Source organism: Cajanus cajan, chromosome 8, assembly GCF_000230855.2.
Source record: "Cajanus cajan strain Asha chromosome 8, NIPB_CcT2T_4, whole genome shotgun sequence".
Lineage (NCBI taxonomy): Eukaryota > Viridiplantae > Streptophyta > Magnoliopsida > Fabales > Fabaceae > Cajanus > Cajanus cajan.
The window spans coordinates 17,894,375-17,913,253 of record NC_138524.1 but is presented as its reverse complement, the minus strand read 5'-3'; the positions used below and the strand labels follow the sequence as shown (position 1 = coordinate 17,913,253).

General features: G+C 33.5%; 1 protein-coding gene and 1 long non-coding RNA gene across 2 annotated transcripts; both read left to right on the top strand.

Annotated features, from left to right (window-relative positions):
* The first annotated feature begins 2,578 nt into the window (after positions 1–2,578).
* LOC109791190 (G-type lectin S-receptor-like serine/threonine-protein kinase At4g27290) lies at positions 2,579–9,377 on the top strand. Its single transcript, XM_020350459.3, has 7 exons — positions 2,579–3,948; positions 4,059–4,178; positions 7,883–8,022; positions 8,101–8,311; positions 8,403–8,640; positions 8,717–8,867; positions 8,952–9,377. Exons 1-7 carry the CDS (start codon positions 2,673–2,675, stop codon positions 9,255–9,257), a joined length of 2,442 nt encoding a protein of 813 aa, XP_020206048.1. The 5' UTR covers positions 2,579–2,672; the 3' UTR covers positions 9,258–9,377.
* Positions 9,378–14,692: 5,315 nt separating this feature from the next.
* On the top strand, positions 14,693–17,283 carry LOC145950805 (uncharacterized). The gene is made up of 4 exons (XR_014428655.1): positions 14,693–15,426; positions 15,643–15,738; positions 15,869–16,936; positions 17,010–17,283. It is a non-coding gene; the product is annotated as an uncharacterized LOC145950805 (long non-coding RNA).
* The last annotated feature ends 1,596 nt before the right edge of the window (positions 17,284–18,879 follow it).

Here is an 18,879-nt window from a genome sequence, read left to right as displayed (position 1 = left end):
TTTATTGTTATTTACTATTTTGATATTTCTTCTTACTGGCTCCCCAACATGAATGATGTACAAATTATTTTGTCTTTCATTTGATATTCTACAAATATGTGTTATTATATATAATATTTATTCGATTTCGATTATTCCATTCCATGTGTTTGGAATCGTGTTTGTTATGCACCGGGGGTTATGACACACATACACATATCTCCACATTGGTAAGATATTGCCCGTTTTAGGCTCAGCCGTCACGGTTTTGCTTTTGGTTACCACCCAAAAGACCTATTTCCCAATGAAGACAATTGTGTGTATATAAATCCATGTCCATCCTCTTGTTTGAATGATGTGGAACTTTGTTTGCATCCCAACAATCCTCCTTTCAAACAAAGGACCATGGTTCTACCCCCTTTTCTAGTGAAAGCCATCAGTTCACGAGTATATTCGATGGTAGCCCATAGATCTCAATCACGCTCTAAGTACTTGAGCCGCCGCTCCATTGTGAACAAGACACGCCTCTTAACCCTCGATGTTACTAGGAAGACTCTCTTCCACATGGACCCACCGTTAGGAAGACTTTTGACACAAGGGATCCCAAACTTGGATCCACCTGACAACTCCGTCATACTCATTGGAGTCGATCAACTGATCAGACTATCGGTTCTGATACAAGTTGTTGGGGATCCCAAACGCACTCACACGCACAATTGCAAGAGACAAAGTAAATTAACAAGACACAGAGATTTACGTGATTCGGTCAGAATAACCTACGTCTACGGCTGCACTAGATGATATTTTCTATTTCATAATTAGGTTTACGATTACATGAATATTTATAAAAAAGAAAGAAAGCAAATGCATCAAGCCCAATAAACCCTCCAGACTCCACATATTCAACAACTTGTGAGGATGTCTTTAAAGATCATCATGGTGCGTTCCTTGGAGGTTTTTCTTCATACATTGGCATTCATTATGCTCTACTTGCCGAACTTCTAGCAGCTATGATGGCCATATCAAAGGCTTACGACTGAGGTTGCCATAATATTTGGCAAGAATGTGACTATAAATTGGTTATTATTGGCTTTATTATCTAATGAGAACGTGGTCCTCTTGGAACTGTGGAGTAGTTGGAAACACACCCTCAGCCTTACTTCTAAAATGCCATTCTTTCCCTCTCACATTTTTCGGAAAGAAAATGTTTGTGCGGATATACTATAGCTTCCCATGGTCTAACAGAATATCATACACTTGGTGGGATAATTATCTCCCACGCTTTTGTAGTGAGACTTTTTTTTTTTTATTTATTTATTTTTTTTTTTTTATGTAATTGTATTAGTTTGCTTTCTTTTAAAATTCAATGATTTTTTTTCATGAGTTTTGGTTTTATCCTCCTACACTAATGTATTCTTCTTCTTTTTAATAATATTGAGTATGTTACATATGATTGATAAGCCTAGAAATGTTATTTCCATTAGAATATCTATTCTTATAACGATGTAAGTCACTCCTAATATTTATCTATAACATATAGAAATGTGATAGTCTCATTTGGTATACACATTTTTTAGATAACTTTACCCTTTAATTTTTAAATAATAAAAAATATATTAAAAATTAGTTACTTTTACAAATACAAAACTCGAACTTGAAATCTTAAAATTTGAAGATCAAGCATTATATCAGTTGATCTAACAAATATTTGTAATCTATAAGATATATAAAGTTGATAGTATAATTTGGTGTATTTATTTATTTTAGATGATTTTACCCTTTTTAATTTTAAATAATAAAAAATAATAATAATAATTAGTTATCTTTTATAAATACAAGATAGAAATTTAAAATCTTAAGATTTGAAGATTAAACACCATATCAATTAATCCTACAAATATTTATAATTTTTTAAATATTTTTATTAAATAAAATATAAGGAGACTTAACTCGTTAATTAGCTTATATCGAGTCAGTTTATTTTCAGTTAATATGAAGTATATCCAACCGTAAGTCGAAAGGCGCGCTTGCCGTGGCTGGTATGGTAGGTTGACATGTAACCGTGTGATGAATTATTGACTAGTAATTAATGTTGTAGTTGATATTAAATGTATGATAAAGTCTCTTTATTAAGAAAACATGATGCAGTCAATATAAAAGAAAGAAAACATCATGATCAAGTCACGTATTAAAGTCTCGGGAAATTATGTTTGCAAAAGACTCTAAAAATAATTAATATGAGACATTTTAATTTTTTTCTTCTTTTTATGAATAAACTATTCCGTATTTATAATCTTACGAGAACACTACATGTTTTTTTTAACAATCAAAGTGTCCTTGTTTCTAGAAAGTAATTTCAGTATTATTTAAAATATTTTAATTTCAATCAAACATTAAAAAATATAAGACTTGTTTATTTATTATACAAAACCTAAAGCATTAGCTATAAAGTTATCAACATCAATGGTAGTATAGTTCACCCGTGCTTTGAAGTTTGAAGGGTCGGTGGATAATCTAAAAATAACCGAGGCAGAAATAATGTTCCACTAGTGTGCAGATCAATATCTAATTAGTTTATAATAATGCAAATACAAATTTTATTTTCAATATAGATATAAAGTCTTTATGAGACACTTAGCACGATCCATATAATCAATATCCAAATAACGGAGCACCACAAAAGCTGTGACTCAATGGACTTTCTTCCTTTCATGATTTTGTTTGCATGCATACTTGCTCCCTCTCTCAAAATTTCCATAGCAAATGATTCTATCAACGTGATCCAGTCCATGAGTGATGGGAAGACCTTGGTGTCAAAAGGTGGAAAGTTCGAACTTGGTTTTTTCAGCCCAGGTAGTTCCCAGCAACGTTACCTTGGCATTTGGTACAAGAATGTCTCAACTCAGACAGTTGTTTGGGTTGCAAATAGGGCAAACCCTATCAATGGTTCCTCAGGCATCTTAACAGTGAACTCCTCAGGTAATCTTATTCTCACTCAAAATGGGTCTCTTGTTTGGTACACCAACTCTCACAAACAAGCACAGAATCCAGTGGTAGAGCTCTTGGACAGTGGCAATCTTGTGATAAGAAATGAGGCCGAAACAAACCCAGAAGGGTACTTGTGGCAAAGCTTTGATTATCCATCTGATACACTCTTGCCAGGGATGAAATTGGGATGGGACCTCAAAACCGGTTTGGAAAGGAGATATACTGCATGGAAGAGTCCGGATGATCCATCAGAAGGAGATGTTTATAGGGTTTTAAAACTCTATAATTATCCTGAGATTTATACGATGAAGGGCGCAAAAAAATTGTTCCGGTTTGGTCCTTGGAATGGAGTATATTTTAGTGGAATACCAGATCTACATAATAACACCATTTTTGGCATTAATTTTGTCAGCAACAAGGATATGGTCTACTACACCTTTAGTGTCTTAAATGATATTTTAATCACTAGAACTGTGATAAACCAAACAGGTTCACTTTATCGCTATGTATGGGTGGAAGATGATGGAGATTGGAGGACTTATAGATCCTTCCCGATGGAGTTTTGTGACACGTATGGCCTCTGTGGACCCTACGGGAACTGCGTCAGTACTCAATCCCAAGCCTGCCAATGTTTGAAAGGTTTCAGACCAAAGTCACCAGAAGCATGGATTTCATCTGGGTGGAGTCAAGGATGTGTACGCAATAAACCATTAAGCTGCAAAGACAAACTCACAGAGGGGTTTGTCAAATTTAAAGGCCTCAAAGTTCCAGACACTACACGTACTTGGTTGGATGAGAGTATTGGTCTAGAGGAATGTAGAGTCAAGTGCTTGAATAATTGTTCTTGCATGGCCTTTACTAATTTAGATATTAGAGGTGGAGGTAGTGGTTGTGTCATGTGGTTTGGAGATCTCATTGACATCAAACAGTTTGAAACTGGTGGCCAAGATCTATATATCAGGATGGATGCTTCAGAGTTAGGTAACCACACCATCCACTTTGATCTTATCTTCTCAATTGGAACTATTTGAAAACTCAACACCACTCTAACTTTAGCCTTTTTGTCTTTCTTTTCAATTCCAACCCTCAAGAACCTGTACATTGGCACAAGAAGAACACGCCAACAATAGTTGCATCCACCATTGCTGCAATTTGTGGAGTTCTTATTCTGAGTACTTATTTTATTTGCAGAATCCAGAGGAACAATGATGGTAAATAATTGTTTACCCACAAATTTATACTGAATGACTATTCTATACATAACTTTCTAGAGCCGTAAGTGAACAATAAAATGTAAATACAAACATTTGGTTATGCAAAATAAAATATGTTTTTATTGTTTTTAGTTCATACTAATATTTGATCATTGTTAAGTAGTTATGTGTTTATCAAAAATCGAGGAATTTATATTCCTTGATTTAAGGGAGAATGATGACAATATTAGGACATTCAATTCTCATCCCTTAAATCATGAGATGTAGTGTTTAATTAGGCAATTATTTCCTTTAATAGAATTTATTTTATTTCCTTTTTATCTGTCTATGGTATGTTATAAAATTTTTGATGCACTAGCTTTATAAATCTAGAGTGAACAATTTTAGTTTTATTTTTCTAGTTAATTTATTTACAAACCTGTTGTACTATAATATTTCAATTGGAAATTGATTAACATGATTTAATCATCATTTAACAACAAAGTGCAAAATAAGAAGGTTTTTAATATGTTAAATCATAGTCATAGACACAAATATACACACACAAATACAGACATGTAAACACACGCGCGCGTACAGACAAACTCACATTTACACACAAACACACATGTACACATAGGCACAAATAGATACAGACAGACACAAACACTCTTTGTGACACCCTTACTACCCCAACTCATATATAAATATTAATCATATAAATAAACTAAAAAATAAAATTATCAACGTTGGTAAAAGGGTTCACAAAAAAACTTCATAACTGTTCTTTCTTCAATATCCAAAATAACTAGAAATAAAACTTGGAAGGTAAAATTTAAATGTTTACAAATTGCTTTCAAAAGACAAGGTATAACTCAAAATACATATAAAAATCTACATCCTAGAATTCTCTGCCCCAATGTCATAATATTAGAGCACACTCACAATTCAACTGTTGGCATCCTAGATGCCACTCAAGCCGGATCTTTCTCACCTAAAACATCCACAAATCGTACGGTGAGAAAAGAAAATATTTATATATATAGCACATGAGAAAACACAACATATTAACTTAATATTCATAAATATTTCAACATAACGTAATTCAATCAACCATGCATCGTCATCGCATCATAATTCTCAATCACACCAATTTGCACTTCACACTATGCCAAGGTCACGCTACCCATTTAACAATTCAAGGCCGTGCTCACCCCTGATATAACACTGTGCCAAGGTCACGATTCCCCTGTAGCATATCTAGTCCAAGGTCGTGCTCACCCCCGACATGTTATTCAAGGTCACGATACCCACATAACAATCTAAGGCCGTGCTCACCCCTGATATAACACTGTGCCAAGATCACGTTACCCCTAACCTAGGGTCGTGCTCACCCCTGACATGTTAACCAAGGTCACGATACCCACATCACAATCTCGGGTCGTGCTCACCCCTGGTCATAGGTGTGAAGAACCACAATCACATCTCATTCACATTCCACACAACATCTCATAGTTCAATTCCATACACGCATCAGATAAGTCCAAAATAATGGGTTCCATACATCTCAAGCAATTCATATCTAAGTCATCAATTTTATCAAGTAATATAGTAATAACATTTATAAATTAATATAATAATCAATAAAATTATCAATTTAATATAATTTTAACACTACTAGAAAAGTGTCATTTTTTTGCAAATTTTCCTGCAAAAAAATATTTGTAGAAAGTTTTTGCAAAATTTCCTGCAAAAAAATATTCGCAGAAATTTTTTACGAATTTTCCTACAAAAAAATATTCACAGAAATTTTTTGCCAATTTTCCTGCAAAAAATAATTTACAGATATTTCTTACAAATTTTGTTACAATTTTAATAATCATGGGAAAAAATTTCATGGTAAAAATTTGCAGAAAAATATTGTAAGAATTTTATTTTGTTTCTTGCAGATTTTCTTGCAAAAATAAATTCGCAAGTAATGTTTACTAAATGGTAGAAAAATTTTGCAGGTAATTTTTCTTGCGGATTTTCCTGCAAATTTTAATTTGCAGGAAAAATAAAAAAAAATATTTAAATTCATAAGTTTAATATTTTAAAAAATCTCTAAGTCCCACATCGATTGAAAATAAAACAATTAAAGAGTATATAAGTTGGGGCAACACTTACCTTACAAGTTGAATTGTATGGTTGAGTTAGACTTATAATCTACAATCTTAAAATTTAAGATTATGTATGAGGCATGAAAATAAAAGATTATTAATTCTTAAAATATATAATTTATAGTATTTTTTTAATTTTTTCGTAAAAAATATTCTTGCAGAATTTCTTGCAAAAAAATTCGCAGGAAAGTTTCCTGCGAATTTTCCTACGAATTTTTTTTGCAAGAAAATTTCCTTCAAATTTTTTTTTGCAAGAAACTTTCTTGCGAATTTTTTTCGCAAGAAATTTTGCAGGAAATTTTCCTGCGAATTTTAAAATTCGCAAAAATATATTATCCACGAAGGTATTACCTGCAAATAAAATTTCACAGAAAAATTTGTAGGAACAACGTTTCCTGCAAATTTTTATGAAAAATTCGTAGGAAAAATCGCATGAAATAAGAGAAATTCTAGTAGTGTAACATAAACAGTAAAACCCTCAATTATTCCAAAACCTAACTCACAGACACTTTTCTACAGTTTCGTTCTCCCTCTTAGATCATCATTCTTACAAATTAAATATGTATTTCTAATCCTCAACACATACAGAATCTAATGGGGTCATCAATTTCTCAAACAGAAATATTCCAATTTTTTCAAAACCTAGCCTACAGGCACTTTTCTATAATTTCGTTCTCTCTCCCAGAGTATCATTTTTACAAATAAATCATATATTCATAATCCTAAATTCATACAGAATCCAATAAGACCAATAATTCTCCAAACAAAAATAATTATAAAATTGCTCATAATTCTAAGGGATTCTTCCTCTACTCAATTCCCTCATGTAACTCTACATATAAATAATTCCATTTTCTCCCGTACCTAGATATGTAGAAGCTGAATTTATACGAGATCTGGTTGGTCTCCCTCGCTGGGTTCTCCTCGGTCTAAAGCAGAAAGTAGAGGGAAAAGAAGAGAGAGCAAAAGAAAAGAAATAAAAAAATGAGAGGTGTGCCTTTTGGGAGTGGCAGAGAGCTCAATTTATAGGCATCCAGCTTCGCCGGAACGGCCCGTTCTGGACCCTTGAATCATGGGTAAAAATCACACCCAGAACGGCTCGTTCTCAAACCAGAACGGCCGGTTCTGGTTGCATTTATTACTCACAACTGCCATAGCCTGTTCCAAGCCCGTTCCCACTTAGAGTTAAAGGCAGTTTTTAATAGTCCAGAACGGCCCGTTCCAACTTGAGAACGGCTCGTTCTAGGCAACGAATTCGCATAAATTTTGGTAGTTTGGAACGGCCCGTTCCAATTCCGGAACAGCCCGTTGCAAGCTACTAAATCACCTCTATACATTTATAAAATTTACCAAAATACCCTCAATTTAATAAAATAAAAAAAAATGAAATAAAACTGGGGTGTTACACTCTTGGGCTTAATTAACAACTTGCTAATTAATATTGAACAAAGGAGATTGACCACATCATTATTTTGTTTTTCCTTCTATAATTTTCACAATTTTTAATTCCTTCCACACTTTAAATTTTCATAACATTATTTATGACTTTCCTTTATTTTGTAGGAAATGCATTGATAGGAGATAACAATGATGTTGATGATCTTGACATCCAATTATTTGATCTAACAACAATTACAATAGCCACTAATAACTTCTCCAAGGAAAATAAGATTGGAGAAGGTGGTTTTGGACCTGTATACAAGGTAATCATTGTTTGAGCACTACCACCTAAGAAATTAAATATTAATTCAAAGTGTTTTCTCTTTACCATAAATATGTAGGGAGTATTAATGGATGGGCAAGAAATAGCTGTAAAGACTCTATCAAAAAGCTCATGGCAGGGAGCAACAGAGTTCATTAATGAAGTAAAATTGATTGCAAAACTCCAGCATCGGAATCTTGTAAAACTTCTTGGATGCTCCATTCAAGGACAAGAGAAAATGTTAATTTATGAGTACATGGCAAATGGCAGTCTAGACTTCTTTATATTTGGTATGGAAAATTAACAAAGCGTAAATTTGATTATGAATGACTAGTAAAATAAGTAAATCACTAAAATAATATTTTTGCTTTAATAACACAGATGATACAAAAAGTAAATTGTTAGGGTGGCCTCAACGCTTAGATATAATTTGTGGAATTGCAAGAGGACTTATGTACCTTCATCAAGATTCTCGATTGAGGATTATCCATAGAGATCTCAAAGCAAGCAATGTTTTGCTTGATGAAAATTTGAGCCCCAAAATATCAGATTTTGGATTAGCAAGAATTTTTGGAGGAGATCAAATTGAAGGAAACACAAGGAGAATAGTTGGGACATAGTGAGTAGTGCCTGGTTAACCATCTCCATTCTTTTATTTCACAAATATTGTTCTTGATGAAATGTATTTCTTGCAGTGGGTATATGGCGCCAGAGTATGCTTTTGATGGGTTATTTTCTGTGAAATCTGATGTCTTTAGTTTTGGCATTTTAGTATTGGAGATTGTGTGTGGCAAGAAAAATAAAGGACTTTATCACACAGATAAGAATCTGAACCTTGTTGGTCATGTAAGAGCTCGAGCATGTTTACAATTAATTTATGAATGTCTAATTGAAACATAAATATAATTATCTTTTATTATTATGAGACAGGTATGGACAACCTGGAAAGAGGGCAAAGCATTAGATTTGATTGACTCAAACATGAAGGAGTCATGCATTATGTCAGAAGTACTTCGTTGTCTCCATATTGGACTTTTGTGTGTGCAACAATACCCAAAAGATAGGCCTACAATGGCATCCATTATTTTGATGTTGGAGAGTCGCATGGAATTGATGGAGCCTAAAGAATGTGGTTTCATTCCAAGAAATGATTCGGTTGAAGTAGATTCAAGCTCAAGCCATAAAGACACATGTTCAACCAACGATGTGACAATTACAGTATTAGAAGCTCGATGAATCTCATGAAAGATTAATTGGAAACAGTGAATTTAAATATATGCAGTCATTTGTAAAAATTTATGCATAAAATTAATTATTACCATTAGTTTATGATATGTTTTAAATTTTTATTTTTAACTTATTTTGATATGTTTGCTGGTTAAGCTTATTAGTTATATATGATATAATAAACTTAATGAATATAAACTTAAAATATTGAAGATTATGGTTCGTTCCTATTCCACTTACATAGATCATTAATATTACTTGCAAGACTATAATCCCAATTACTATGTTTCATCTCTTGGATGACTTAAACGGGACCTTTAGAGTATGTTTGGATGGAGAATTTTAATGGAGTAATTTATTTGTTTGAAGAATTTCAAATTCTTTGAAGTGAAATACTTTGTTTGGATGGAGAATTTACAAAGAATTTGAAATCCAAGCATTTGTAAAATTCTTTGAAATAGTAGAATTTCAAATTCTCCCAAAAAGGTAAGAATTTGAAATTCCTCATATTTTTTTTTCCTTATTTCACTTATATATTTTATCTTATATCTTCATATTTTTAATTATTGAATATTCAAAAATACTTTAAAAAATATTAAATATTATATAATATTAAATTTTAAAATTATTAAATATTTAAAAATTGGTTAATATTTAATTTTATAAAATTTTATTTAAAAATCTCAACATATAAATATATTTTTAAAATCAATTTTATCATGATAGAATCAAATTATCATATCCAAATTAACAATTTAAAAGTTTAAAAAAATTGAATTGACTTATCCAAACAAAATATTTTGAGAATGATAAAAATTGAAATCAAAGTAATTCAAATACCAAGAATTTCAAATTCCTTGAATTTGTAAAATTCTTCATCCAAACACACTATTAACGTTTGACCCAAAATATTAAAAAACATATATACTATTTAATACCATCTAGAAGATCAATCAATGCACTTCAATTTTATCCTATTTGTCCTTGACTCAAAAGGAAAAACACAAAGATGGCAGGTGGTATGGTGTATCATAGCTTGGAATATTTGGAACCAGAGAATTTGATGTGTATTCTGGCAGAATCAGATTGTTCAGCAAAAATTGATGAAGGATACTCACAGCTTGGATGTGGCTGAGTATAAAGTAGAACAATTTTCAGATCCTTTTCTAGTTATGGTCAATTAATCTTGGCCTTTGCAATTATTGGTGGGTGAAATTGCTACAAAGCATTCAAATTGTGGGGTTTTTCTGATGCAACAATTTTGATTGTGTGTAGTGGATTAAATAAATATACATCAGGAAGAATCTTTGGTATTTTGTCTCTTGGGTCAATTAATATTACTGTTGCTTGTGTTGGTGTACGGATAGTCACTCTAAAATTTCTGGTTGGTATACAACATAAAGGGAGATAGGAGTAATGGAAGTAACCAACTACATTAACAAGCTGGGAAGGTGATGCAGATTTTATGCAGGACAAAGGCTAGGAGATGCAAGACTTGTTTTTTTGCTGTTATAAAATGAGGTATCTTATTCTGCTGTTGGGTGCTGGCCAATTATAATGGAGTGAGTTTTTGTGGTGGATTTTAATTTAGGAGGGCTGACCATATACTATTATGATAACTATTAGGAAGTGGGGCTGATCATGTATCTCTTTTGTGTGTTTGTTCCACTACAACTAGAGGGTTGTTAGATGGAGTATGAGTGTTGTTTGTTTATCTGTTATCTTTTGTTTTGGAGTCTCTGGTTAGATGGAACATAATTTGATTCTACACATATTCAAATTAGTTTTAACTAAGGGTAATACAGTTCCTTTAGTTATCTCATGTATATGGGTGTATGATATCCCTTATACCTAATTAATATAAATACTTGTTTTGGTTGATTAAAAAAATAAAACCATCTACAAGATCAAATGTAAACGTGGCAAATGGCTATATGAAAAGGGAATAAGTTCTATACATATTTTGACAATACAAAATTCTATAATAAAGATGCTATATATAAGCTCTGATCATTACAAATATGAGAAATTCAATGCTAGTTCTTGAAATCCTACGTAGTAGTTATATATAAAGATATAGACAATATGAAACCACCTTAGTTTATCATCTTCCTCATGGCATATACTAAAGTGCATACTTTCTTTTATATATTAATATTGTTCCATATAGATTACTAGTAACTCTTCAAATTTTATTTTCTTCGGTGCAAGTTGGATGTTACCTACTTGCAAAAGCAATTTCATGACACAAACTCTTTATTTTAAAAGACCAAGGTACAAGTAAACACTCACAATCTCAAGACATTTTAAATCAATGACAACAACCTGTATTCTTTTTCATCACTTTTGGTTATCTTTACAATTTTTTTTATCTACCTTCAAATATTATTTTCTGAACAGATGCACCAAAGCAAACAAAAAACGTTTTTACACAAAATAAGACTGACAAACAACACATTTTTTTTTAGTTAATGTCTCTAAGCCCAATAAGAGGACGTGGGTTTATAAAATTTAAGCCACATACATCATAGTCGTGACACTTGAATTATAATTAAAAAGAATGGGAAAACGAGGGAAGAAGGAAAGAGATGAGAAAAGGAAAGAAAAAAAAAATCTTACGCCATAGATTATCCTTGGGCATTACACTTCTAGGTTAAGGGAAAGCCTTGAATGCCTTCACCCCTCCTTGTAACTGCCTAATTGATGTATATATGATTATTCTTTGTATGAATTCTAGTTGTTTTCTTAATTATACGATTGAATGTCTAATTAAATCATTTTATGCTTGTAAAGTTAATTAAATCTTGCATCCTATTATATATTTATATTAATGTTCTAATGAGATTTCTGAATATACCATATTAGGGTTTAGAAAACAGACTTTATGGTATCATTCTTCGTATTAAATTTCATTGTATAACTCTGTCTTCTCACTGTTGATAGGAATGGATTTTGTATGATTTTTACCTCTCTATAGAAATGAATTTTTTACAGCTAACTTTCTATTTGAATTAATTTTTGTGTGTTACCTGTATTGAGTGTGAAATGTATGAATAACTCTATGTTTTCTTTACGCCCTTGTGAACAAATGCGACTATCATGGCTAGGAGAAAATAACAACCAAGAATCGACCTTGTCATCCTTGTTAGTATTAAAATCTATAGCTAGGTTGGTTATGACATCCTCAGATAGGTGAGATTGTATTCCTCGAACTTCCTCGTTTGCCCTATCCAACTCTTTCAAAGAGAGGTGAATAACACCTATAGTTTTCTCTCATTTCTCCGAATAACTGAAAAAGAAAAAAAAAATGAAAAAAGAAGTTTACTTGAGGTGGAAGTGCCATCATCAACACCAAGGCATTGAAGTGTCCTGTGCATTTTTCTACGTACTCTTCTGATGATGATGTTCAGCCACTCTAGAAGAAATTTGAAATAGCCTTGAAGACCTTCCAAGCCAAATGCAATATAATGGACTATAGGATGCACATATGTTGCCTGAACATAATTTATCACGTTTTTATCATTAAACTCCATAATCAACTACAATAGATGAACTTGACATTCTTCCAATTGATCTTTCAAGATGTTATCATTAATTGTCTTCATTGCTTCATTATCCTGATCAAGGTTGTTAATCTTTTTTTTTTTTTTTTGAAACAGCAAATAAAATATATTAATATTTGGACACTAGGGGTGCCACCCATATTTACAAGAGAGTTTTGGCTTATCAAAATAATATGTTCCTACTTCCATATTCTTGATGGGTACGTTTTATATATGATCTCATGGGTGTAGAAAAACAATTGAACTTCCTCGCACACCCTCACTCTTTTACATCTAAGTCTATAAACAAGCTCCTGGATTGACAATCCATTGCTGATAGCTGTACTGGAATGAGCTGTCCATTGATAACCATAACCAAGAAAAATAAATTATGTCTTGATATGTCTTTTCCTTTAAGAATTTTACTCCTCTAAATCTAGAATTGTTTCTTGCCTTCCATATATTCCAAGTAACTGCACACCATATCACCTGCCATCTGTTCCTTTCTTTGTTTGAATTCACTTGATAAGGTTGTTGAAGAAAATGTTGAACCAAATCTTGTGGCAAAACTATTGCTTCAGCTACCCAACCGTATATATCCTTCCAGATTCTGACTGTGACTGCACATGAGAACATTATATGCTTTGTACACTACAACATTTTTTATATTAGGCAACGAGTTTTTAGGCAACGCCTAAAAAATGTTCTCAAAATATGGAATAAGTAACAATTTTGTAAACTGTTGGCATTTTGTTTGACAACAATCATAAAACCGTTCCCAAAAACACATATAGGCAACAATTTTGTAAACTGTTGGCATTTTGTTTGACAACAATCATAAAACCGTTTCCAAAAACACATATAGGCAACAATTTTGTAAACTGTTGGCATTTTGTTTGACAACAATCATAAAACCGTTCCCAAAAGCACGTATAGGCAACAATTGATCAAAGCGTGCACTATTCTCTTTTCAATATTAACAAAACTATTCTTGCACTACTATGAAAAATACATTCACACCCCCTTCCCCACCTCTTCACATACCCTTCCTCATCTCCCAACCCCACACCCCTTCTCTCTTCATCATCGCCCTCTCCGCCCCCTCCCTCGCCCTCTTCCGCTGCCTCCGCCACTCCACGCTGTCGCCTCTCTCCTCTTCAGCTGGCGCTCCCCCTGGCCAGACTTGAATCAGGAAGTTGTTCTACATCGGGTTTACCTATGACCGTTGTAGAAGTGAAACCCTAGTACCTTCACACCCCCTTCCCCACCTCTCCCCGCACCCTTCCTCATCTCCCAGCCCCACACCCCTTCCCTCCTCATCGTCGCCCTCTCCGCCTCCTCCCTCGCCCTCTTTTGCCGCCTCCGTCAGTCCACCCCTGCCGCCTCCCTCCTCCTCCTGGAGCTCCCCCTTTCCAGCCAACTATGACGCCAACTCCCACCCTCCCTCCTTCGACGTCGCCCTCGCCTCCACCGCCCTCTCCCACGCGCACGCCAACGCGCTCTCGCCCTTCCTCTCGAAAATCCTTGCCAACCTCATGCGCCGTCTTCGCGACCCGGACTCCTCGGTGCGAGCTGCGTCCGCCGACTCTATCGCCGCACTGTCCATGCGCATCACCAGGCAGCCGTTCCCCTCCTTCCTCAAGCTGCTTGTCGAGGCGCTCTTCACGGAGCAGGAGCCGAGCTTGTAGGCCGCCGCCGCGCTCTACATCGCCTAATTGTAAACCCTAAACCCCTAATTACCAGAAGCTTATGATTTGTATTCTTCCTTTCTTTTCATATCTCGTTCATAACTCTTTGGCCTTGATTATAGGTTTCTAGTGCAAGCTTTGATGATGCAAAAGTAGTTGCTGAATTCAAGAGGCTTTCTCAGGCATTTGTTGCCGGAGCTACTTCACATTGTCCATCATTACCCCTTACAACTCTGGTTGTTCAGGTATCAGTCCTTCTACTCCAAGTTTCTTTTGTAAGACATTGTAGTTGTAATTGTATGTAATGAATTAATGTACTAATTTTTGTACATAAGCATATCTATGTAATATAATTAGAAGGATAATGATGTTTCTGTTCCAGTGTTTCCTAGATAGTAGCATGTTATTATATCCCTCTCCTGCTCCCAGTGTCAGTAGGTTAGGTTCCTTCAAATATCTTCATTTTTGCTTACCATATCAAACTATCAATTTTAATGGTGTGTTATGATATTTAATTTTCTAAAGGACTTCTAATATGGCAGTTGGTTTTGTGTGTAGGATCACCAAGGAATATCCAATGTGGCGCCAGCTGATGCACCACTGCAATTGCTTCCCATTCCTAAAGCAGTTGGTGATCCGAAGATGGATGAAAACACTAATGCCATGGATGTAAGAATCCATGATTATATCAACAATCTCCGGTTCTCTATATCTCCAACAACTTTTTTTCAGGTTGGAATAGCAATCATTGTTTTTCCTAGTTTTCAGGGCTATATTTTCCCTTCTATATAGAGTTTTTGGATGTACTTCTACTGCAGGTTAACACTCTTGCTACTGAGAAGTTGTACTCACTTGCTGGAGATTGGGCATGCTTAGGTCCTGACACACTACTGTTTGATGTATGTTGTGGGACAGGAACAATTGGCTTGACATTAGCACATCGAGTTGGTATGGAAATAATCATCATTTTAAGTTCCTTTCTCTTTTTGGCTTGCAGTTCTTGTATCTGGGGCATTTGCTGTTAATGTGCCCCTTTGGAAAGTGAAAATATATGATGTAATGATTACTTTTGCAGAGGTCAAAATATAATCAAACTGGAGTTCTTGCAAAATTCCTAATTTTTAAAAATTGGTTGAGCCCTATTTATTTTAATTTATTTTTCAGGTGATTGGAATTGAAATGAATGCTTCTGCTGTATGTGATGCACATAGGAATGCTGAGATTAATGGCATAAAAAATGTTAGATTTATATGTGCGAAGGTGAGATAAGCAGTCTTGATTTTAAATCCCGTGGCCCTGAAATTTTTATCTCACGGAAATATTTTCTTTAGATTCAATTTTTGACTTGTAACATTGCACTTTTGCATGCTGGCTTTATATGAGGCAACAGGCAGAGGACGTGATGGGATCTCTGTTAAGGGAATATCTAAATATGACTAAAGAACAAGTTGATGATCCTAATATCTCTGGAAGTGGCATTGACATTCCTATGGCTGGGTACTTTTGTTATTGGATTTTGATCAGCCTGTACTGTGGAATATGGATCAGAGGCATATTTTATTTATTTTAATATTGGGTTTGGTGCACTGTTGTATTAATCGAGGGGTGTGCTATTTGCAATACAGAGATTTACCCTTCATTATAAATATAAAATTGAAAGATATCAGTGAAAGAAGTTATTATAATTAAATTTTGTGGAAAAAGAACAGGTGGCCAAATTAGTGGATGATGCATATAGGTCAGTGTTAGCAACAACACTCTTGATAATATTTTCTTCTAGCTTTGGTATGGTTCAGATGCATGCAGTAGGTATATTCTTGGAATTAATTGACATTTGATTGATTAATTTTAGGGTAAAAAATGAATTGAAACAAGAATTGGGATAGAGCTTTAGAAATTGATGATAGGTCCGATTAGAAAACTTGTGGATTAGTTGTTTTTATTGAATTTATTTCTCTTTATCAATTTGCAGGTGAACATACCAAGAGAGTAGGCTATTGTGTCTCTCTGTTTTATTTGTCTTTTAATGTATTGTTTAGGTATAAAATGATAAGTTCTACCAACCGAGTGATGCATATTCATGATAGGTTATGTTGTTTAACTTGAGTTATTTTTGGTACCTGTTCTTTACTATCAACATCATCTTTTAATTCAAGCTGGTTCACAAAATATTACTAATAGTAGGTGTTTATCATACTTCTGATTCCACCTGCTTTATAATAGAACATAGGTTGTGTTGGATGATGCAAAAAAACTCCAGAAGTTATTGCAATGGATGAAGCATCTAAAGGACTAAGAACTCAAGATCAAACAGTGACTAAAGTGGATGGATTAGAAGATTTTTGGAGCAGCAGCACCTTTGAATTAGACCATAGTGCAGCTCAGTCAGAGAGAAGCATTTATGATCCTCAAAGCAGTGGAGGCAGTCAAAGTGGTCCTCCTGAATTTATCAACCATGGCAAGTTTACTCTTATATGTTTTATTATTTGTTGGATCCTCAATTTTCATTTTTGGCACTTTTGTTTTTGCAGCTTAGCTGATATGGCAGCCAATCCTTTCCATGCATTATTCTACCTTGTGTTTATGTTGTCTACCTGTGCCTTGTTCTCTAAAACTTGGATTGAAGTCTCTGGTTCATCTGCTAGAGATGTTGCAAAGTAGCTGAAGGTAACTAACATGCACTTTTTTGTGAATTTATTATTTTATTTTCTAAATTTAGTACTTCAATAATATGACAAGAATCTAACTTTGATTATGTGTTCATAATAAAAGTTCACATTGTTTGATAAGCTATGAGATGTCCATCAGAATAAGTATAGCCTTTTATTATGCTGTACCAATTAGTGTTAAGTTTTTGACATTGAACACGCACATATATAGCATTGATAAACCATAACTTTTTTTCGAAATAGCCTCGAATATATTTATAGTTCTGCTCAATTATTATGTAATTAATAATATCAATATTGATTCTATGTAAACCAGAATGTTTGTTGAATCATGCAAGCGCTTACGTACCATGAAAGGAAAGGAAGCTATTGGGGGTTAGTATCTTAATTTACTTGCGTACTTTTACTTTTTACTTAAAAAAACACTACATTTAATTATTAGTCATGATTCCAAGTATATATAATTAATCCTTCCATTAAATCATATGCACCATCAGTTGATTAATTAACACGGATGTTCTATAGAAAGGTTCAAATTTTAATTATTGAAATAAACACATCTGAAAAGAAATTAAACTTGTTTATTGTGCCCCAGTACCAAGAGCCGTGGAGAAATGCAAGAACAGGAGCTAGACTAGAAGTTACGAGTCCATAACCTGCTCCATCGTCAGTGATGCCCAGTTGACTTAGTAACTGAAGCAAGGTTAAGCTGCAGCAGACACAGATGGACAAAGCAGGGTGTTCAAAATATAGTTATTAATTCGTGTATCATTATGGTTTGTTATATATATAATATCTTTAATAATTTGCTTGTCTGTTCTATAAGTTTTCTAAGTGAAAAAATATATTTATGTGCTGGAAAGACTTGATAATGAAGATCAACCTTATGATGATGAAGAGACTGAATGATGTTACTTACATGGATGGATGACTAGCCTTATAATTTGTTTTATTATTTTTTGAGGGTGAAATCAATTCTTTATTGAGCACATGAGAAATGTCTTCTTGAAGAAGAGGATGTACAAGAGGATTATCAATCCAAAATAATGTATAGTTCTTCTTATTAATATGAGTTATTTAATATACTATTTGTATTATAATTATATGTGCGTATTACATATATATGATTTCACACGATAAAGTAAAATTTAGACAATATTTTAGACAACATTAAAAAAATGTTAAATTTAGTCTAAATTTTTAAATTTAGACAACGTTGGGCGTTTATTTAGACACTATTTACAAAATTGTAGCTTAAATTTAGTCTAAATTGTTACCTATATTATCTCATTGACAACCTTAAAAAAATGTTCCCTGATGTCACTAGCAACGGTCATAAAAGTGTTGCCTATAAAAATAGACTACATTTCTAAAATCGTTCTTTAAAAATTAATAGTGTTGCCTTAAATTAAAAAAAAATCGTTGCCACTGAAGATCATGAAAACCGTTCTTGAAAGTTTAGGTAACGGTTTTTTTGACATCGTGGGCACAGGCCAAAAAACCGTTGCATATTGAAATAGGCAACGGTTGATAAATCCACGCTTGAAAAACCGTTGCCAAACCGTTCCTTAAACTTTTAGGAACGGTTTTTTGGCTTTCAACAACGTTTTTTTATTGTTGTCATAGATAACAAATGTTGTAGTGGTAGTTTCTTCTGCTTTCCCACAAAAAATACATGTTGCATTTACATCTTGTACTTGTATGTTTCTTCTCCTTAGGTTGTCCATAGTTG